At 46.3% G+C, this 23020-nt stretch overlaps 1 protein-coding gene across 6 annotated transcripts in view; it reads left to right on the forward strand.

Moving 5' to 3' along the window:
* Positions 1-1351: 1351 nt before the first annotated feature.
* The window catches only part of Nup214 (nucleoporin 214), a 70712-nt gene continuing 49043 nt past the window's right edge, over positions 1352-23020 (forward strand). For 3 of the 6 annotated variants that reach the window (XM_070014858.1, XM_070014862.1, XM_070014864.1), the window contains exons 1-17: positions 1352-1510; positions 5345-5540; positions 6546-6697; positions 7529-7727; positions 8374-8444; positions 9435-9498; positions 10154-10257; positions 12610-12716; positions 13505-13571; positions 14640-14766; positions 15170-15331; positions 16060-16534; positions 18208-18383; positions 18901-18998; positions 20303-20389; positions 20472-20621; positions 22445-22603. In XM_070014858.1, coding sequence (XP_069870959.1) covers positions 1466-1510; positions 5345-5540; positions 6546-6697; positions 7529-7727; positions 8374-8444; positions 9435-9498; positions 10154-10257; positions 12610-12716; positions 13505-13571; positions 14640-14766; positions 15170-15331; positions 16060-16534; positions 18208-18383; positions 18901-18998; positions 20303-20389; positions 20472-20621; positions 22445-22603 — 2439 coding nt within the window. In that variant the 5' untranslated portion in view covers positions 1352-1465. The remainder of the gene's footprint in view (positions 1511-5344; positions 5541-6545; positions 6698-7528; positions 7728-8373; positions 8445-9434; positions 9499-10153; positions 10258-12609; positions 12717-13504; positions 13572-14639; positions 14767-15169; positions 15332-16059; positions 16535-18207; positions 18384-18900; positions 18999-20302; positions 20390-20471; positions 20622-22444; positions 22604-23020) is intronic. The other 3 variants (XM_070014861.1, XM_070014859.1, XM_070014863.1) reach the window with 3 other exon arrangements.

Below are 23020 nucleotides of genomic sequence, written 5' to 3' on the forward strand. Positions count from 1 at the left end.
CCAAGGGTGACACTCAACCACTTGAGCCACACCTCTACGTCCAACTTTTTGTGATTAATTGCAAATAAAAGCCTCTGGGATTTGTCTGCTCCTGCTGACTTTCGACCAGGTTCCTCAAATCTCAGCTTCCTGAATAGCTAGGATTTACAGGCGTGAAGCACTGGTACTTGGTCTGATTTCTGATCCTGCCTCCACTTTTTGGCTGAAAACTACTGGAGAATTTTATTTGCTTCTCTGAGGTTTCCTTTATACCATCAATTAAGTGTTAATAAATCCCCAGGTGACCAGTCTTGAAGGTTAAATGAGCTAACAGGTCTAAAATGTTTTTGCACAGCATTCAGCACAAATCCACTGGTGAGAAGTAGACATGGATCTTGCCCTGGAAATGGCAACCTTTTTTTTGGAAATGGCAACCTTTAAGGGAGGGAAAGCTGGCCTTGGCTTTTGTCCTCAGATGGTTCTCTACTTCCTTTACTTCCCCACTATCCCCCCCAAAAAAACAACTTGAATCCCTCTTGAAAGAAGTCCCTTGGATGGGTTTTTAAATAGTTGGAAGTTAGCAATAATACTGAGTCAATAAGGCTATGAACCAGGCACTGGTGGTTCACATCTGTAATCCTAGCTGCTCAGGAGGCTGAGAATTGACGACCTACGTTCAAAACCAACCCAAGCAGTAAAGTCTGAAACTTTTTTTGGGGGGAGGGGGCAAGGGGGCCAGTGGTGGTACTTGAACTCGGGGCCTGGGCGCTGTCCCTGAGCTCTTTTGCTCAAGGCGAGCACACTACCACTTGAACTACAGCGCCACATCCTATTTTCTGGTAGTTACTTGGAGATAAGAGTCTCACAGACTTCCTGTCTGGGCTGGCTTTGAACCGTGATCCTCAGATCTCAACCCCTTGAGTAGCCAGGCCTTAGTCGGTGAGATTCTTACATCCAATTAACCAGCCAAAAGCTGAAAGCAGCAACGGCGCCGGTGGCTCACGCCTGTAATCCTAGCTCTCAGGAGGCTGAGACCTGAGGATCATGGTTCGAAGCCAGCCGGGGTAGGAAACTCCAAGAGTCTTATCTTCAATAAACAACTCAAAAAAGCAGAAGGAAAAACCAGCCCAGAGCGTCCAGGCCGGCGCCCCGCAATGAATGAAACTAAGCTAAGCCGCGCACTGTTTGAAAAAACTACGCAGGGCTCCAGTGCGCAGGCGCGCTGCTGTGGCCACGCCCACAACCCTCCGACCCGCTCACAGGGGCTGGCGGCCTGGCGCGCCCGCGACTTCGGAGGACCCCCGAAGCTTTCCCGGGCCTCACTACTGACGGGGCCGCTTGACGTCATCAACTGGTGCCGGAAGTGCGCGTACGTCGCGCGCCGCCGGCGCTGGAAAAAGGAGGTTGGCTTCCGAGCGGCCCAGGCGGGGGGGAAGAAGGCCGCAGGTGGTCGCGGCGGCCGCTTGGACAAGCTGAGGACGGCACGATGGGAGACGAAATGGACGCCATGATCCCTGAGCGGGAGATGAAGGTTAGCGATTGACCGGGGCCTCCCTCCCTTCCTTGGTCCTGGGGTTGAGGCCCCGCCTCCCAAATGGACGGTTTCCCCGGAGCGCGGAGCGCGCCGCGAGCCGCCAGCAGGTCCTGCCGCGGGCAAATGCCGCCTACCTGCCCCAGGGGGCCTTGGACACGCCCCGGGGTTATCCTGGCCCCTCTGGGGTGGCGGTCGTCCTAGAGATGTTAGCTGATCCTTATTGAGCGTTTATTACGAGCCAGGCGCTGTGGAAGTCATCGCCAGCAAACTGCTTGATCCAAAGTTACAGTTGACAAGGGGGTTGACAGCCAGGTTCATGTAAGACTCCTCCTCCTTCTTCGCCAATCCTGGGGCCTGGACACTGTCCCTCAGCCTCTCTGTGCTCAAGGCTAGCACTCTACCACTTGAGTCACAGCACCACTTCTGCCCTTTTCTGGGTATGTGGTACTGAGGAATCGAACTCAAGGCTTCATGCATGCTAGGCAAGCACTCTACCACTGAGCCACCTTCCCAGCCCAAGACTCCTCTTACTAAAGCCTACTGAAGTGCTTGCTGCTGGAAGGTAGTCCAGACTTGCCTAAAGTACCCTGCAAAATCCGTTATTTGGACGATTTGGCCACCGGAAGTCAGCCTGAAGTCTGGGGATGTTCCTGTGATCGTTATGTATGTTCACTTGTAACCTTGTTATAACATACATAAACTTAATTTCATTGTTAGATTTCCACATACTCCAGTCCCTCCGACCACCTCTGACACTCTGTCCACTTTCTCACATAATTTAGTAGGTTTCATTGTTATGTTTTCATAGTTGCAAATAATCTATTTAACCCATATCCAACCTCCATCCTTATTAGCCTAACCCTCTCCAGCCAGTACCCACACACAACTGAGTTTATGTTATTTTCATATATACTTGCAATATATTACAAAAGTTATTTTTTTTCTGTGCCAATTTAGGGGCTTGAATTCAGTCACTTGTGGGCTTGTTTAGCTTTACCTGTTCAAAGCTGGAACTCTACTGCTTGATCTACACATCCATTTTTTGCCAGTTGATTGTAGATAAGTGTCTCATGGATTTGTCTGCCAGGGCTGGTGTCAAACCAAGATGCTCAGATCTCAGCCTCATGAGTAGCTAGAATTATAGGCATGAGCCACTGGTGCCTAGCTCACCCTATTTTTCACCCCATTTTTCCCCCTTCCCCTTCTCTTCCTATCTATTAATAAGTCTCTCAGTTTAATTAATAGAGAATAAGCTATTTTAAGAAAATAGCTAAAAGCAAGTTTCACCAACACTTTAGGCATTTATAGGAGCAACAGATTGCAAAATGCACGTGGGGATAGTGATTGGTACCATATTTAACAGCGTTTATCTCTTCCCTTTTGGGCTATACTGTTGGTGGGATGTCTCATATGCCTCAGATATTCTAGGGAACCACAAATTGAAGGTGGTAATTTCAAAAAGGGAGTTGGAGGAATAGCTCAGTTGGCAAAGTGCCAGCCAATGAACAAAACATCAGGTACTAAGTTTGAGTCCTGGTCTTGGAACAACATAAAAGAGAATCTCAAAAAGATAAAAATTTGAGTCTCTGAGGAAACCATAGTAATGGTCTTACCTGGAAAGTTGAGTGAGTTGTTCTCATCATAATCAGCTGGGATTAAGAATATTTCACTTGATCTTTAACAGATGTAGAGTAAACATAGGTCGTTAGGAGAGGTGGCTCAAGCTTGTAATCCTAGCTACTTGGGAGACAGAGATTGAGAAGATTATGGTTTGTGGCCAGCCTGAGCAAAAAGTAAGACTTGATCCCCTTCACCCCCAATGAAAAAGCTAGGAGTGGTGGCATGCACCTGTCATCCCAGCTTCTTGGGATGTGTGTGTGAATAGGAGGATCACACATAGGAGGTCTGGGCATGGAAGGTAAGACCCTACTTGAAAAGTGAGGAAAGCACAAAGGGCTGGCATGGCTCAAGTGATAGAGCACCTGCCAGGTAAGTAAAGGCCCTTCAAATTCAGGTACTGCTAAAAACCCAAACAAAACAAATACAGAGTTGGGCTTGGAAGTTGACTCAGTGGTAGAGTGTTTGCCTCGTATGCATGAGGCCCTGTGTTCGATTCCTCAGCACCACATAAGCAAAAAAAAAAAGCCAGAAGTGGCACTGTGGCTCAAGCAGTAGGACACTAGCCTTGAGCTGAAGAACTGACGGACAGCACCCAGGCCCAGAGTTCAAGCCCCATGACCAGCAACAACAACCAGAAAAAAAGATTTGAAGAAGGGGCTGGGAAGGTGGCTCAGTGGTAGAGTGCTTGCCTTGCATGCACAAGGCCCTGGGTTCAATTCCTCAGCACCATGTAATCAGAAAAAAACCGGAAGTGGCGCTGTGGCTCAAGTGGTAGAGAGAGAGCCTTGAGCAGAAGAGCTGAGGGACAGCGTCCAGGCCCAGAGTTCAGGCCCCATGACCAACCCCCCCCCCAAAAAAAAAAAAAAAGTTGAAGAAAAATAATGCTATATAGTATGGCTCAGTCAAGTGATGGGTAAACTTAAGATTTTTTTTTTTTTTTTTTTTTTTTGGGTCCGGTCGTGGGGCCTGAACTCTGGGCCTGGGCACTGTCCCTCAGCTCTTCAGCTCAAGGCTAGTGCTCTACCACTTGAGCCACAGCGCCACTTCCGGCTTTTTTTCTTTTTGCTTATGTGGTGCTGAGGAATCGAACCCAGGGCCTTGAGCATGCAAGGCAAGCGCTCTACCACTGAGCCACCTTCCCAGCCCAAGATTTTTTTTTTTAATGAAGGGTCAGTACACACTCAGAATTGTTCTTGAAAGCGTGTAGATAAATTTGTAGAAGCCAGTGTGAGTAGGCATTGGTAGGAGGCCAAGGAAGATTGAATATTCAGTTCAGTTAGATTTGAAAGCTCCAAGGTGCTAAGGAACTTGAAAATGTAGGAAATGGAAACTGAAAGTCAGTAATGTAAGGTGGCAGAGGCAGTGGCCAGCTTGTGCGAACTGGAGCATTGTGAGCACCGAGATTCATGGGGCAAACCGCACCTGGCCTTGTAGCCTATGGTAAGGATTTTATACTTGAGTTTTCAACACTGAGAGATTGGCCACGTCCTCTTCTAAGATATGATTTTGTTACGTTTGATACAAGGAAGCCAGATCTTGGGATTTCTGTGTTTGCTAAGGACTGCACTGGAAATTCCAGTGATGATTTCAGAATATAACAATAATTCGTGTAGACCTACACCAGGTCATGAGGCAATGTAATACCATGGACAAGGACATGATTGTAAGTTTGGTGATTCAGATAAGAAATACAACTGGGGCCGGGCACCGGTGGGTCACGCCTGTAATCCTAGCTACTCAGGAGGCTGAGATCTGAGGATCACAGTTCAACGCCAGCCCGAGCAGGAAAGTCCGTGAGACTCTTATCTCCAGTAAACCACTAGAAGACTGGAAGTGGTGCTCTAGCTCAAGCAGTAGAGCACTTGCCTTGAGCTGAAGAGCTGAGGGATAGTGCCCAACCCCAAGACCCATGACCGACAAAAAAAAAAAGAAAGAAAGAAATACAACTGGGAATTCCGGAAAGGAAAAGAGGTGGGATTAGTCCAGGAAGGCTTCCTGGAGTTTTTTTCATCATTATTTCATTTAATAGGTACTAATAAACATTATGCCAGGTGTTGTCAGAGCACAGGAAGTCTAAAGAGTGGAGATACTTAGTTGCCTGGGATAATAAGCTTATTTTCATTACACTGAATTGAGTCCATGGAATACAACATTAGACAGGCGTTAGTTTCCTCTGTCCCCAAATTGATTTTGTTTTGATCTCCAAAACAGGATTTTCAGTTTAGAGCATTGAGGAAGGTGAGAATCTTCGACACCCCAGAAGAGTTACCCAAGGAGCGCTCGAACCTGCTTGCCATGTCTAACAAGTATGGTCTGCTCTTTGCTGGAGGAGCCCGAGGGTTGCAAGTTTTTCCTACTAGAAACCTTCTTATTCAAAACAAACCTGGAGATGATCCCAATAAAATAGGTAAGTTCCTCGATTTATGTCACATATCTGAAATAGGGACATGTGGCATCAAATGGCTCTTCCTGAGGCCTGCTGAGCTCCAAGGTGACTAAGGGCCTGGTGGGATTCCAGAAGCTTTCCTAGTTTTCTCTTTGCTCTTCTGAGCTCAGAGGAAAAAAATTAACCACAATGTGGTACTTCCATTTTGCTCTTTGGAGCTTGAGCTCTGGCTCTGTAGGAAAAACCTTTTGTTAATGTTTTTAGTTGGCATAGCAAAATCTTCCAAGCAAATGGGAATGTGTACTATTCATAGCATTGTTGCAAAAACATTTTCAACAAAGTCAACAGTCACAGTTGCCCCCCTTTTGTATGAGGAAGAGTGCCTGAGACACTCAGTGTCAGAATAAGATTTAGCTAGGCATCGGTGGCTCACACCTGTAATCCTAGCTACTCAAGAGGCTGAGATCTGAGTATCATGGTTCAAAGCCATTCAGGCAAGGACAGACTGTGAGACTCATACCTCTAATTAACCACCATGAAACTGGAAGTGGCATGTGGCTCAAGTGGTAGAGCACTTGCCTTGAGCTGAAGAGTGCAGGGACAGCGACCAGACCCAGAGTTCAAGCCCCACGACTGACAAATATATATAATATTTACCAGGTGCCAGTGGCTCATACCTTTAATCCTAGCTACTCAGGAGACTGAGATCTGAGGATTGCAGTTTGAAACCAGCCCAGGCAGGAAAGTCAGTGAGATTATCTCCAGTAAACTACCAGAAAAAAAAGGGAGCTATGGCTCAAGTGGTAGAGCACTATCCTCAGACAGCAGCTCAGGGACAGCACCTAGGTCAAGAGTTCAAGCTGCAGGACCAGCAAAAAAAAAAGGGGGAAAAAATGTGATTTATCTGGATGCCTGGGCATCTACGGGTATCTGTTTACAAGAAGCAAAAGTTATTTCTCATTTAACTAAATAAAAGGCTTGTGACTCTACACTTTGTCTTTTTTTTTTTTAATTCTTTCATAAAAGTTGATAAAGTCCAAAGCTTGCTGGTTCCTATGAAATTCCCAATCCATCACCTGGCCCTGAGCTGTGATAACCTTACGCTGTCTGTGTGCATGATGTCCAGTGAATATGGCTCCATTATCGCCTTTTTTGATGTTCGCACATTCTCAAATGAGGTAAGAACTGGCAGCCTGAATTACCAGCATGAGAGCCTGAGATTTCTTCCTGTGAGTTAAATTTGCAAATTTCTCAAGTTGGCCCTCGGAGTCATTCTGTAGACTTGAAAACTAAGGGTGGAAAAATGGTTTCCTGGAAGTGGTGCTGGGGTCAAGTGGTAGAATGCTAGCCTTGAGTACAAAGAGGCTCAGGGGCAACGCCCAGGCCCTGAGTTCAAGCCTATAATCACCACCACCACAAGGATTCCTGTAGAATCATAGGCCTTTGAGATTGAAGGGACTTCAGTAAACTCTGTGATTTACTGCCTTCCCTGAAGTGGCATCATTAGTCATTTACATGGACGACAACCACGCAGACAGGCTTAGGTGACCTGCCAAAGGCCCTAGAGTTAATGGACAAGGTGAGAGGCCCTATGTTTTGGTCTTTGGCTTGCTGCTGCTGTGCTTCCATTTTATGGAGTTTAAGAATGGTGCCAATGGTGCCAACTGTGCTCTGGACTAAGTGTTCGTGTGCCTTATCCTTTCCCATGCCTACCGTAGCCTCACTTCGTAGGTACAGTTATTTTCCCTTGCAAGCTACTGTTCAAGAAGCAGAGCCACGATTTTAGTGTTGTACCTACTAGTTGCCGAGTGTCCTCCTAGGTGCATTTGGCAGCCAGAAGTTCCTCTGAGCAATGGATTGCCATTTTCCAGTTTTGTTGAAATTATCTATAATAGATTGCTGTGATTTAAGAAAACTTGTAGATTCACTAGTTCACTTTGAATATTAAGTGCCTCTGTATGCCTAGTAATTTGTCAATGCATTTTGCTTTTGTGCATTTGTTTTAAAAGGCAAAACAGCAAAAACGCCCATTTGCCTACCACAAGCTCCAGAAGGATGCTGGCGGCATGGTGATTGATATGAAATGGAACCCTACGGTCCCCTCCATGGTGGCCGTTTGTGTGGCTGATGGCAGCATTGCTGTCCTGCAAGTCACAGATGCGGTGAAAGTGTGCGCCACGCTCCCTCCCTCAGTGGCAGTTACGTCGGGTAGGTAATAACCACATCCACTCCATAACATGCGGTTATGTGATCTATCTGAAAATTAACTTCTGGCAGTAAAGGGAATGGTTTTGGTGGGGAGTTTTTGGCATAGAAGGGGGAGGATTCTTTATTTCCATAGTTAATGTTCTTGAAGCCATATACCACACGTGAATTAATTTGAATGTGCTCGAGTTATCTAGAGAAGGAGATACTTTAGGGTGAAAAAGCTGTTACCACACCCTCATTAAGAGTTGTGTTTCTGAGAGTAATTGTTTCTGAATCTGAGGTGAAAGTCATATTTTTAACTTCATGGGAAAAGCATTAGAAAGAAATAGAACCAGCAACAGTTATTTCTAGACATTTCCAGCCCTTCTCCATTCTCCTCATGTCATCTAAAGATGACGGGTTTATGCTCCGCACTCTGCTGAAAAAGCCTTTGTAGCTTCCGTTCAGTGACCCAGTGACAAGGCCCAGTAAATTGGTCATTAAAATGTTTTTTCTCTGCTCCCTTTGCTGATGAGCTGATCGTCAGTCCTGTGTCCGGACAGAGGAATGGGAAATGATGACTGGGAGGCTGTAAAGCACTTGGGTTCACTGCCTTGCTCCGTTTTATTTTCTTCTGTCTCAACAACGGCCTTCTCCTCTTCTCCAGTGTGCTGGAGCCCCAAGGGAAAGCAGCTGGCAGTGGGAAAGCAGAACGGAACTGTGGTGCAGTACCTTCCTGTAAGTCTGCTCCTGAGACTTCAGAACTTCTCTTCTGGTTTCAGAGCGTCTTTGCTGTTATTTTCCTCTCCCCTCCGCCAGTACTGTGGTTTGAACTCAGAACTATACATACTCTTTACCACTTGAGTGACAGTACCCAGGCCCAGAGTTCAAGCCCTAAGATCAGCAAAAAAAAAAAAAAGGAGACATTAGCATCTAAAAAGGTTTTCCTTTGTTTTTTGGCAGTACTACGTTTTGAACTCAAGGCCTTGTCCTTGTTAGGGGGAGTGTCTGCCATTTGAGCATACCTCCAGCCCTTTTGGCGGAGTTAACTTCCCAAGAGAGTCTTCTATTTTTTCGTCTGAACAATCCTGGACTTTACCCTCCTATATATGCTTCTCATGTAGCTGGGATCAGGCATGTAGTACCACCATACCAGTTTATTGATTGGGATGAGAGGGAGTCTAGCTAACTTTTTACCTAGGCTGGCCTCAAACTTAGCTCTTCTGGAGTAATGGAATACAAGTACAAAGACACAGTGCTTTGGTTTTCATTCTAGTTTTGCTAGTTCCCTTTTTACTTTTTTCTATTGAGGGCTTTTTTCAGTTTACTGTATCTAGAGCCACTTTATTCTCTTTGCTGGCTATGCAGTAGTTCATAGCATAGATGGCTCCACAATCCATCTCATTATTGATGGTCTTCTGCAGCACCATTAACTTGGCTGCATTCAACACCTCCATTATCTGCATCTGAAGATCTTTCTACAAGTGTTCTCCAGGATAGGACCCTAGGAGTAGACAATATTCCTGTTTGGTTTTGTTGAGACAGGGTCTGTTTGGCCTTGAACTTACTATGTAGTCCAGGCTGCCCTCAAATTTGTGATCCTCCTTCCCTAGCTTCAGTGAAGGGATTACAAGCCTGTGCCACTACACCTAGGATACTCTGTTTAAGATTTGACAGTTTCATTGGTTTAGGGATTGTTACATTTATTTTTTTTTTAATTTCTTTCAGACTTTACAAGAAAAAAAAGTCATTCCTTGTCCTCCATTTTATGAGTCAGATCATCCTGTCAGAGGTATGTACACTGTTTTCCTTATTGGCTGACCTATCATGTGATGCTGTGTCTAGTAAAACCAGTCAGATCATGAGATATACCCCGTATGTGCGGAGAGTACTGGTGCCCACCTACCTCATGATGCTGTTGCATGATTCTACTACGCATCAGCTGGTTAAGTCAGTGTCCCCTGTAAGTGACTTGAAATGGATCCTGACTTTTTTTATTTTTTTTTGGTCCGGTCGTGGGGCCTGAGCTCTGGGCCTGGGCACTGTCCCTCAGCTCTTGAGCTCAAGGCTAGCGCTCTACCACTTGAGCCTTAGCGCCACTTCCGGCTTTTTTCTTTTTGCTTATGTGGTGCTGAGGAATCGAACCCAGGGCCTCATGCCTGCAAGACAAGTGCTCTACCACTGAGCCACCTTCCCAGCCCTGGATCCTGACTTTATGAGACTTTTATTCCTTGCCCTGATTATAATCCAGCAGAAACGAGCTGCAGCTTTGAATGAATCTGGGCCTCTTTATTGTTTGTATCTGCATTAATATTTGGTTGATAAAATCTGGACCCTTACAGTGTTTACCCATTGTATGTTAACTTTCAGAGCAAAGTGCAGCTATTCCGATGTCAGGTGTGTGACTGTGATTTGATTACTGATTAGACGGGATGGGGTCTTTTCAGTTTTAGATGTGCTCTGGATCGGTACCTATGTCTTCACAATTGTATATGCTGCTGCAGATGGCACCTTGGAAACGTGTCCAGATGTAGTGATGGCTCTACTTCCGGTAAGCAGATGACAGGATCACCTCTTCACAAAGTTAGACCTCAGTTTCAGAGCCCTTTCTCATGTCTGTGACGGTGCAGCTTCTGATGTAAGGTCTCAGAGCTGCACATGGGCCAGGGGACCCAAATCATGGTGTCTTCTTAGAGCTAGTTCAGATGTAACAATATGTAAAACAGATTTCTTTTGTTTGTTTTCTTGGGTTTTTTTGGGGGGGTCTGGTCATGGGGCCTGAACTCTGGGCCTGGGCACTGTCCCTCAGCTCTTTAGCTCAAGGCTAGCGCTCTACCACTTGAGCCACAGCGCCACTTCCGGCTTTTTTCTTTTTGCTTATGTGGTGTTGAGGAATCGAACCCAGGGCCTCATGCATGCAAGGCAAGCGTTCTACCACTGAGCCACCTTCTCAGCCTCTCTTTTGTTTATTTGTCCAGGGCCTTGTGCATGCTCAGCAGGTGCTCTACTCTGAGCTACATACCTAGTCCCTAAATTGTGAGGATTAGTTAAAATGATGAAAATATTTTAGAAAAGCAAGAGAGTATCTTGATTTATTTATTTATTTTTTAATTCTTACACTTATTTGGGCTGGAAGCATAGCTCTCAAGTGGTAGGGAGCTTGTCTTGTGTAATGCCCTGTGTCCAATCCCTAGCACCACAGACTTACTTCATTTATTTGCCAAATGTCTAACCAATGTATATAATATATTAGGTATTGCTTTAAAACTGAGCACGCAGAGGTGACCGAGGTGACAGAGGCTTTGCTTTTGAGGCTGCCCCATGCTGATGAATGTTGGCTTTGGTGCTGGTCCAGAGGCGCGAGGAGCAGAGTGTGGGACAAGAGGGACTAGACTTGTGGATGTGGTCACTGCGGCCACTCCCGAGGCGTCACTTGAGCAGAGAACCAGATGGAGTGAAGGAATGAGTCATTTTGAAGATAGAGGATATAGCAACAAGATCTAAAAAACATTACTAAATTACAATGGCATCTGAAAAACAACTGATGCACAATTAGCTTTCAAAGTCCAGTAAAACATTTGAAAACACAGGGAAAAGACTCTAAAGCCATCTTAAAAAAAAAAATCCCAGCTAGGCACCAATGGTTCACGCCCTCTATTTTAGCTACTCAGGAGGCTAAAATCTGAGGGTTGCGGTTCAAAGCCAGCTGGAGCAGGAAAGTCCATGACTCTCATCTCCAATTAGTAAACCAGAAGTGGCGCTGTGGCTCAAGTGGTAGAGTGTTCACCTTGAGCTGAAGAGCTGAGGAATAGCGCCCAGGCCCAGAGTTCAAGCCCCATGACCGACCAAAAAAAAAAAAATTCTTTGGCTCCTACCATTTAGAAATTACTTGATATTTTAGAACAGAATTTGTCAATAAATATACTGGCTGCTATGCTTTTAAGTACTTAGTGAATTGGAATCTTTCTCTTGTTTATTTTGCCAGTACTAGGGCTTGAACTCAAGGTCTGGGCACTGACCCCTTAGCTTTTTCACTCCAGGCTGACACTCTACCATTTGAGCTACAGCTCTACTTCTGGCTATGTGTGTGTGTGTGTAAGAGTAAGCACACGTGTGTGTATGCATGCCAGTTCTGGGGTTTGAGCTCAAGGCTTGAGCACTGTTCCTGAACCTTTTTTTCTTTTTTGCTGTATTACTTGAGCCATAGCTCCACTTCTAGCTTTTTGGTGGTTAATTGGAAACAAAGTGTCATGGACTTGTTTGCTAGCTTTGAATACTGATCCTCTGCTTTCAGCCTTCTGTGTAGCTAGAATCACATGTGTGAGCCACCAGTGCCTGGCTATGAATTTTTAGTAAGCTTTTGTCGACATTGCAGTGGTCTCTTTTAGGCAAGTTGTACCTGTTTATGCCACCTGTGGGACTACCAACATGATGTTAGTACATATAGCAGTGTCTTCTTTGGTCTTGATCAGTCAGGTAGGATGTCTTGTAATAACTGTTGAGTTCCTGATAAGTTCCTGTAATCTTAGGGGTCTTTATTGAATACTGATGTTCATATATGGTGCTATAAGCCTTCTATGAGACTTCCCTCAATTTGCATTGAGCACCTACTCTGTAGGCTTGGTAGCAGAGAGGATCTGCCCTGCTGGTCCTGTAGCCAGAAAATGACAGAACAGAGTGTGAATGTGGTGTGCTCAGTGGCTAACGCCTCTTCGCCCTGTGCTACTCAAAGCTGCCATTAAACCTGGTCTGTTATTTGCACATAGATTTCCATACAACGTAAACAGGTTTTCTCAATTCTTAATTAGATTTTCTCATAAAACTCCATTTTACCTTTTGAGGTGAACTATCTGTGATTCAAGAAAAATTGCACATGAGCTATTTTTCTCACTGTTATTTATAGAAAAAGGAAGAGAAGCACCCAGAGATATTTGTCAACTTCATGGAGCCCTGCTACGGCAGCTGCACGGAACGACAACACCATTACTACCTCCACTACATCGAAGAATGGTGAGCGCAGGCTCGCTGGAGGCCTTGGCCTGCGCCTGCGTGCTGGGTCTCGCCAGGAGAGCACGGCTGAGATGCCCTGGTGTTTTCAACAGACACTTTCTCATATCTTCTGATGACTGCTTCTGTTTCCTCAATCTTGACTTATGTAGAATATGTACTTTCCTAAAAAAAAGAAAAAAGAAAAATTTAAGTGTTTTGCCAGGCCCTTCTGGCTCATGCCTATAGTCCTAACTACTCAGGAGGCTAAGATCTGAGGATCTTGATTCAAAGCCAGCTCAGGTAGGAAAGCCTGAGATTCTGATCTTCATTTAACTACCAAAAAGCTGGAAGTGGAGCTGTGGCTCAAATGGAAGAGAATGATAGCCTTGAGCGAAAAAGCTAAGGGACGGTGCCTAGGCCCTGATTTCAAGTTCCAGTACTGACACACAAAAAATCCACTTTCATCAGTATCTCCAGTGATGACTCTGAAAAGTACTTACATTTAAAGGACCTTCTAGAGGTTTCTCTCTACGACAGGTTAAGTTTCCTCCCCTAGCTAGGCTACCCTGCTTTGGGTATTCTGCTTGTTGTGGACCTGACTTGATTCTGTCATGTGTCTCCCAGGTGGGCAGTGGGTGGATTCCTCAGGCTTTTACCTCAGGAAATAGAAAGCTCAGGTGTACATGTAGAACCTTCTCCTTTCTTCAGTGGGATAGGAAGCCTGGCCCTCTCGGGGATTACTGTGGACCCTGGAGCCTCAGCGCTGTACATGGGCTTGACTGTAATTGTCTTCTCATTGTATTCCTAAGGGACTTAGTGCTGGCAGCGTCTGCGGCTTCCACAGAAGTTAGTATCCTCGCTCGCCAGAGCGATCAGGTAAGTCCCCCCTTTGTCACTTTTCTGACCATGATTTGCAGGGTTTGACTGTGTGGCCGAGTCTGAGACAAGGCCTCATCCTTATTCATGGGCTTCTGGGTGAGCACAGAGCCCCACAACACAATGCCTTAGACCAGACGGTGCAGCTGTTGCAATGGAGAGACGTGGGTGTCAGTGGAGTCCTTCTGTGTCTTTAAGAAAGCCCTCTGGCGCCGGTGGCTCACGCCTGTAATCCTAGCTACTCAGGAGGCTGAGATCTGTGGATCGAAGTTCAAAGCCAGCCCGGGCAGGAAAGTCTGTGAAACTCTTATCTCCAATAAACCACCAGAAAACCGGAAGTGGCGCTGTAGCTCAAGTGTTAGAGCACTAGCCTTGAGCTGAAAAGCTGAGGGACAGCGCTCAGGCCCAGAGTTCAAGCCCCATGACTGACAAAAAAAAAGTCCTCTGGCCAGGTACCAGTAGTAGCTCACACCTATAATCCTAGCTACTCAGGAGGCTGAGATCTGAGGATTAGGGTTTGAAGCCACCCAGCAGGAAAGTCGTCTCCTATTAGCCACCAAAAAAGCTGGAAGTGGAACTGTTGCTCAAGTGGTAGAGAACCAGCCTTGCGGGGAAAAAAATCAGCGATAGGGAGCATCCAGGCCCTGAGTTTAAGGGCTAAGACCTGCACAAAAACAAATGCCCTTGGTTCTCTTCAGATCCATCTACGACCTCTAACCTGGTGCACTTGGATGCTCAGGCTTTGCTTTGTTCTGTTTTACCATCTGTGTACAATAAACGGTCCTCACTTATGGAAGAGAAACCTGTGAAGATCCTGTCAGATCTTAATTGGTCAGAAATTAGATGCTTTTTAGCTTATGATTTGTTACCCAATAAACTTCGGTATTGAAAATGCACTTAATGCACTCCAAGTAATTCGGAGCCCGGTTTTTACTGACTGTTTATCACTTTCTCACCATGGTAATGGTAAAAACCAAGAGAGATGTTCTTTTCCTTCTCTCCTATCTAAATGGTCCGGGGAGGCTTCGGTGCAAGGCTCTTAATCAAACATGTATGTTTATTTTCCAGATTAATTGGGAATCTTGGCTACTGGAGGATTCTAGTCGAGCCGAACTGCCTGTGACAGACAAGAGTGATGACTCCTTGCCTATGGGGGTTGCCATAGATTATACCAACCAGGTGGAAATCGCCATCAGTAAGTGGCGTGGCGCCTGGGCAGCAAGGCTTTCCCATGGTAGCAGTCAGTGCCCATGAAAGCCTGGTGTGTGTGCAGCTCCTCTCACCTGCAGCGAGGTCCGGTGTGCACTGTAAGCTGCTTTGAGCAGACACTTGTGATGAAACCAAGGCCAGACACTGTGCTGTTTACGTACACACGCACATGTCTGTGTACTTTAGAAGATGGCCGAAGAGCCATATTCTATACATTCGATACTGTAGCTTGGTCTCTCTGCCCAAGTTCCCCAGTGGCTGCCCGGGGAGTGTTACTCTAAGCTGCTACTGTACATCAGTACTTGGTTACAGCAAGATTGAGAAGGTGGTTACTCCAAGCCCTTGAATCGACTTGCTGCCCTAATCATCCTCGTTTTCCTTTTTGACAGATGATGAAAAGACTCTTCCTCCTGCCCCAGTTCTCCTGTTACTTTCAACAGATGGTGTACTCTGTCCATTCTATATGATTAATCAAAATCCTGGGGTTAGGTCCCTAATCAGGACCCCGGAGCGGCTCTCATTAGAAGGGGAGCGACAGCCCAAGTCCTCAGGTACGTGCCTTTGCCTGCCCAGGCTGGCACCCTAGGTGGCCCAGGTGTGTCTCCAGTGATGACCATGTAAGGTGCCAGGGGCACGTGAAGCCACCCTCACCAGCCAGGACACCTCCCACATGCATATACAGCCTGGCTGTCTTTCACTTCCAGGGCCATTCTCCAACTGTTACTTTTAGAGAAAACCCACAGCTGATACTCTACCACTTGAGCCACACCTCCACTTCTGGCTTTTTGCTGATGAGCTGGAGGTAGATTTGTCTGCCCAAATTAGCTTTGAACTGCAGTCCTCTGATTTCAACCTCCTGAGTAGCTAGGATTATAGGCTTGAACCATTGGCCCCCAGGTGGCATTGCTTGTAACTAATGTGTGGAGGTGGGGATCTGAGTGAGCGGGGGGGGGGGGGGGGGGGGGGTGGACCCTAACTGCCAGCACAGCAGTGTGTGTGTTGCCTTTCCACCAGTTTGCAATGCCACACTAACTGCAGTGTGTTTCTGCATTACTCGGTTGGGCGTTCATGAGTCCTACTAGTCAGATGTCGTTCTCTACTTCCTTACCCTGCAGAGTTTCCCACCTCTTACCCTGTGGGAAATCCAGCATCAACTCTGTTCCTTCTTTTTTGGACCATTTCTTCTATCACAAACCCCTTCTTGAGTGCTGCCTGCCACATGGACTGCCGGGCTCAGTGTTAACCTTTTCCTTCCTCTTCTCCTTGGTTCTTGTTGCAGGAAGTACTCCCACCACCCCAACCTCCTGCCAGGCCCCACAGAAACTGGATGCCTCCGCAGCGGCGGCCCCCTCCTCCCTTGCACCTGTGACCCCTGCTGCTCCCATTGCCACTTTCCCTTTGTCCTCTGTTGGGGGACCCCCAGCCATCTTCTCCTTTGGCTCTTCATCCTTGAAGTCATCTGCTTCTGTCCCAGGGGAGCCCCCTCCACATCTCAGCGGCTCTGACAATTCCAAAGCGGCCCCAGGGCCTGGTGCCCCCACCTTCTCCTTTGCTCCTCCTTCTAAGGCCCCCCTCGCCCCAGCCCCTGCAGCCTCACCCCTGGCCCCATCGGCTGCCTCCTTCTCCTTCGGGTCATCGGGTTTTAAGCCCACTTCGGAAAGCACACCAGTGTCAAATGCGCCTGCTCCCAACTCTGGAATGAAGCCCTCCTTCTCACCCTCAGCCTCTGCTGTCAAGGTCAACTTGAGCGAAAAGTAAGTCATGTCGAAGCTTTGATTTTTCTGTAGTATGAGTACTTGCTGCAAATATCACCCACTATGAGTGGGGTGACTGAATAGATTTTTTTTCCCCCTGAAGAAGTGGTTAACACTTGACTAGTGTAAAGATTTGTATTGTCTACATAGAGTCCTGAAAGGTCTCTTAGATAGTTTTTGTTTTGTTTTTTTGTGATTGTGAGGCTTGAACTCTGGGCCTGGGCGCTGTCCCTCAGCTCTTCAGCTCAAGTGGAGCTCTCTACCACTTGAGCCTTAGCACCACTTCTGGTTTTCTGAGTGGTTTATTGGAGATAAGAGTCTCACAGGCATTCCTGTCCAGGTTGGCATTGAACCATGATCCTCAGATCTCAGCCTTCTGAGTAGCTAGGATGATAGGCGTGAACCACGGGGCGCCTGGCTCAGCATTTTGTATTTTTGACCACTAGAGATTTACATTTAAATACTTGTTTTGCCCTTTCAAGTATAGAGGTAGGAGCTGGTCCTTTTTAAACTTAAATATAATTTTATTGTTACTATTAAGGTGGTAAGCAGCCTGCTGTGTGCATCCTGGAAAGGAAGTAGGTCTCATTGTCCCCTCCTGGTTACCTTCACTCTCAGCTTTCGTGATGTGTCCCCAGTGGCTTCTCATTGCTTTTCAAGCAAACTCTGAGCATGGTGTCTCATTTCCTCAGGATCTAGTTCTGAACAGCTCACTCATATCTTATTTAGCTACCTTTTTATCTGTTTGCTCCAGTCTTCTCACTACCTGAACTTCTTGGGGGAGAAAGTCCTTTATGTCTTACAGACCTTCCCAATACCACCAGCCTTTTGTGCTGTCTTTGTATGCTTTGTTTGTTTTTGACATCACTGTGGCTTGAATTTCGACCTCACACTTGCTAGACAGGTGCTCTGGTGCTGGAGTCACACTCCCAGCACTACACTCTTGTTACAGGGTGTGGCCTTGCCTTTCTTGTTAATATTGAGTGGTATACAGCCACTACCTAGCGTTCCATTCTGTGGGCTACATTGTAATTTCTTTAGCCAATCAGTGAATGCTGGAGAGTTGCCTTGCTTTGTTTTTGCAACACTGAGGTTTGAACTTGGGTCCCCACACTTGCTAGGCTGGCACTGTACCATTTGAGTCATGCTGCTACCTTTTTTTTTTTTTTTTGGAGGCGGAGTCTAGCAAACTTATTCTGCCTGGGGTTGCCTTAAACCATGATCCTCCAAGTCTTAGGTTCCTGAGGAGCCAGGAGTACAAGGGTGAACCTAGCTCCTGGCTCATACTCAGGCTTGTTCTCAGGAGGTAGAATTGACTTTGTATTCTCCTTAGACTGGAAGCATCCTAAACATGATGATCTCTTTCATTTTCACCCCCTAGAGGAAGTGATCACCCCAAAACTAGTTCTGATGATCCCCTCACGCCCTTTCTCCCTTAGCTTGATGGGCTAGGAAGTCCTTGCTTCATAGCATGGTAAACTTAGTTTTGCTCGCACATCAAGTACTTCCTTGGAGCTTTAGTTGAAAGGTCATTGCTAAGCGAGCAGATGACAAATGTTTCCTTGCAACTCTAACCTTCTATATGTTAATAGCAACTGAAACGTTTGTGTTCGTGACCAGTGTGGAAGAATTTTCTAATAGGCTATTGTGACACAGTTGGCACTGGTTTTCAGGTTCACCGCTGTGGCCTCCAATGCTCCTGTTCATAGCTCCTCTAGTGCACCCTCCGTGCTGCCATTCTCTTCTGCCGCCAAGCCAGCCGCTTCCGGTCTGCTCAGCCACCCTACGCCTCTCCCAGCATCATCCAGCTCCTTGCCTTTGAAGTCCTCAGTCTCTCCCTCACCATCAGGTATGACTTGAAGCCATAGGCTTTAGTTCTCAGTCCTGGAGCTTGAACTCAGGGCCTAGGCATTGTCCCTCAGCTTCTCCTGCTCAAGGTTAATGTTCTACCACTTGAGCCACAGCACCACTTCAGGACTTTTCTGAGTAGTTTATTGGGAGATGAGAGTCTCATGGACTTTCCTGCCTAGGCTGACTTCAAACCACAGTCCTCAGATCTCAGCCTCCTGAGTAGCTAAGATTATAGATGTGTTGTGGATTTTGAGGGAAAGTCTTGCTATATATCCCAGTTTGGCCTAGAACTCAAACTGTGTAGCCTGACTGGCCTAAAATTCTCAGTTCTTCTTTTTCTTCTTCAGTGCTCTGTCTGATTAAAGGCATGCAGCACTACACCTAATTGTCACTCTTCAATAAAGGCTGTCATGGAAAATGGGAAGTGTATATCACCTACGTTCTTAGGTTTGGGAAGGGAGTTTGTGATGAAATGATGGGAATAAATCCTGTTTGGTGTAACTGACTTCTACCAGCAGGGCGATCAGCTCAAAGCAGCCCAAGTCCAGTACCCTCAATGGTTCAGAAATCTCCCAGGATAACCCCTCCAGTGGCCAAGGCAAGCTCTCCCCAGGTACGCTTTCCTTGCGGAAAATGCTCTTGTCTATTGATTGACTGCCTCAAACACCTGTGTTAATAAAGTGTTAGAATTCAGACCTTGGAACTGATGGTTAGGACTGTGTGGCAGAAAATACCAGCATATGTGACTTGACTATTTGTAATGTCCGCATACAACCAAGTCATCTGTTTCCTATTTTCATCAACATATGGTTTCCATAGAAAGCATGCGTGTAATATATATACACCTCAGTGGCTTGTCACCAACTGAACAAAGCTTGCGACTACCACTGAGGAACAGAATGATCAGCAATGTAGCCGGGTGTGCCAGTACACATGTAATCCTACTTACTCAGGAGGCTAAGATCTAAGGATCACGATTCAAAGCCAGCCCAGGCAGGAAAGTCCATGAGACTCTTATCTCCAATAAACAACTAGTGGTAGAGCACTTGCCTTGAGCTGAAGAGCGCAGGGATGGTACCCAAGCCCAGAGTTCAAACCCCACAACCGACAAAAAAAAAAAAAAGAATGATCAGCACCCACAATTCCTCCTCTGCTTTCTCCAAAGTCACCCGCCAACCTGATATCTAACAGCATGCTTTAGGTTAGCCTGCTTGTACCTTCTATCAAGTGGAATCCTGTAGCATGTTTTGTTTTTTTTTAGGGTTTTTTTTTGGCCAGTCTTGAAGCTTGAACTCAGGGGCGGGGCACTGTCCCTGAGCTTCTTTTGCTCAAGCTACTGAGGAATCAAACCCAGGCAATCTACCACTAAGCCACATTCCCAGCACCTGGCATGTTTTTTTGTTTGTGTGTTTTTGGTGCCTGTTCTGGGAATTAAACTCAGGTCCTGGGTGCTGTCCCTGAGCTTTTTTGCTCAAGGCTGGTGCTCTTTCACTTGAGCCACAGTTCTACTTCCAGCTATTTTGGTAGTTAGTTGGAGATAAGTCTCACAAGCTTTTCTACAGGCTGGCTTCAAATCGTGATCCTCAGATCTTAGCCTTCTGAGTAACTAGGATTACAGGTGTGAGCCACCAGTGTCCGTCCAACATGTTGTCTTAATGGCTGTCTGTTTTGTTTAGTGTGATGTTTAGTGTGATGTGTCAGTACATCCCCGAGCACTGGGACATGTCTGTCCTGTACTCCTGTACCTTTCTTCACTGTGTGGAATATTTTATGCACAGCAGACCTGGTACTCAGCCTGAGTGACAAATGAAGGGCTCTTATGAGAACACTATTCATGGTGATAGATACTCATGTGATGGCCTCTAGCCATAACTTGTGGTACAGGATCGAGTTGTAAACACTTACCTTCCATTTCAGGTGAAGTCCCTTCAGCCTCCTGTCACAGAAAAGCAAGGACATCAGTGGAAAGAGTCAGATCCTGTGATGGCTGGAATCGGAGAGGAGGTAGAAACGGATTCCACACTGGGACCTGGCCTGCTCCAGGAGTTGTGCACTCAGAGAGTCATTTCTTTATTGGCTCCTGCAGATCGCCCACTTCCAGAAGGAGCTAGAAGAGTTGAAGGCCCGGACTTCCAAAGCCTGTTTCCAGGTGGGCACTGTGGAAGAGATGAAGCTGCTGCGGACAGAGTCAGATGACCTGCACACCTTCCTGCTGGAGATTAAGGAAACCACAGAGGTTTGTCTTTGTGGGTCTTTGGTCCTAGGTAGAACTGTACTTTTAGAATTGTTCTCCAGCCGGCGCCGGTGGCTCAAGCCTGTCCTAACTACTAAGGAGGCTGAGATCTGAAGATCACAGTTCAAAGCCAGCCCAGGCAGGAATGTCTGTGAGACTCTTCTCTCCAATAAACCACAGAAAACTGGAAGTGGTGCTGTGGCTCAAGTGATAGAGCGCTAGCCTTGAGCTGAAGAGCTGAGGGACAGTGCCCAGGTCCAGAGTTCAAGCCCCACAACCGACCAAAAAATAGAATTGTTCTCCTGTTATTCCAAGGCTGTTGGTCTTCCTGTGGCCCCTACTGCTGTGGTTGTGTGCTGAGTAGTTGACCGGAGAGTGCCTGGATTCAGCTGTTCCGTCAGGGTTAATGACAAATCAGATACTCCTCTAGGAGTCAGCCTACTGCTCTGTTTCAGTTTCCTCATGTGTGAAGTGGAGTAATGATCTCTACTCCTTTAATATATTTAGGATTCCATAAAAGTTTACCATCTTTCATTTAATGTAACTTTTTGTGGGGGGGGCGCTATACTGGGATTTGAACTTGGAACCTCATGCTCTTAGCTGGCTTATTTGCTCACAAGTTGGTATATTACCATTTGAGCCAAGGCTCTACATCTGCTTTTTGCTAGTTGATTAATTGAAGATGGAGTCTCATGAACTTTTCTCCCCAGACTAGCTTTGAACTATGATCTTCCAGATCTCAGCCTCTCAATCAAGTAGAATTATAGGCATGAATACTTGAATTGGCCCTTTAGGTATATTTGAAATTTTGTTTCATAGTGTCAGATTTATTTTTTTTTTTTTTTTTTTTTTTTTGCCAGTCATGGGGCCTGAACTCTGGGCCTGGGCGCTGTCCCTCAGCTCTTCAGCTCAAGGCTAGCCCTCTACCACTGGAGCCACAGCACCACTTCCGGCTTTTTCTGTTTATGTGGTGCTGAGGAATTGAACCCAGGGCCTCATGCTTGCAAGGCATGCACTCTACCGCTGAGCTACCTTCCCAGCCCCTCAGATTTTTTAAAAAAGCATATGCAATATAAAAATATCAAGTATTCATTTACTGTAACTGCTGTTTCTACTTAGTACTTACCACGCTTTCACCTGGATTATCCTTACATCTTTGTTGTATACAGTATACTTTTCCCTCCTCATTTTTCATGCCATTAGAAGGAGGCTTAGACAGGTAAAAACTATTTTTTTTTTTTTTTGGCAGTCCTGGGGCCTGAACTCAGGGCCTGGACACTGTCCCTGAGCTGCTTTTCTCAAGGCTAGCAGCACTCTACCACTTGAGCCACAGCTCCACTTCCAGCTTTTTCTGTTTATGTGGTACTGTGGAATAGAACCCAGGGCTTCATGCATGCTAAGCACACATTCTACCACCAAGCCATCTTCCCAGCCCCAGTAAAAGCATTTTCTGAAAAGCCCTATTTAGCACTGATATGCCAGGATCCCATTTTGGACTATTCTGGACTTAAATAATAATGCTTAGGAAAAGAAAGGTCTCAGGCGTGAGCAATGATTGTCTTCAGGGAATGGGGTTATAGGTACTTTGAGGCCTGGTCTTACTTAAGTGTCCAAAATCACTTCTGTGATTTTTGTTTCCTAATCACACACAAAAAACAGTTTTAATAAATGCCTGAGCACCTTTCTTTCCAAGGAATGACTTCTTTCTCTCCTCAGAGGATTCATCAGGTTAAATATTTAAGAAACTCCTTTCTTAATCTACACAGAGAGGTTTTATTGTTTGAAAAGTCAGCTTCTGTGTCCACACATCCTGATCTCCTTTCTAGTCTCTCCATGGAGACATAAGTACATTGAAGACAACTTTGCTGGAAGGATTTGCTGGTGTGGAAGAAGCCAGAGAACAGAATGGACGAAATCACGACTCTGGATATCTCCACCTCCTCTACAAAAGGCCTCTGGATCCCAAGAGTGAGGCTCAGCTCCAGGTAGGACAAGTGACACAGCACCCTCTGCTGGCCTTCCATTTGTTCGGCCTCTCACTTGTCAGTCAAGTGCATGTGCCACTGGAGCCACACCCCCAGTCCTTTCCATGTCTTAAGGTGTAGAGTTGGATGATAGCCCCTTAGAGAGCTGTTGATTTTCTTTCTCTCTTTTTTTTTTTTTGGGGGGGGGGGTCCAGTCATGGGGCCTGTACTCTGGGCCTGGGCGCTGTCCCTCAGCTCTTCAGCTCAAGGCTAGCGCTCTACCACTTGAGCCACAGCACCACTTCCGGCTTTTTTCTTTTTGCTTATGTGGTGCTGAGGAATCGAACCCAGGGCCTCATGCATGCAAGGCAAGCGCTCTACCACTGAGCCACCTTCCCAGCCTGGGCTGTTGATTTTCTACTAATGATATATCACACA

This window comes from Dipodomys merriami, unplaced genomic scaffold (assembly GCF_024711535.1).
Source record: "Dipodomys merriami isolate MVZ:Mamm:240054 unplaced genomic scaffold, mDipMer1.0.p SCAF_11, whole genome shotgun sequence".
Classification (NCBI taxonomy): Eukaryota; Metazoa; Chordata; class Mammalia; order Rodentia; family Heteromyidae; genus Dipodomys; species Dipodomys merriami.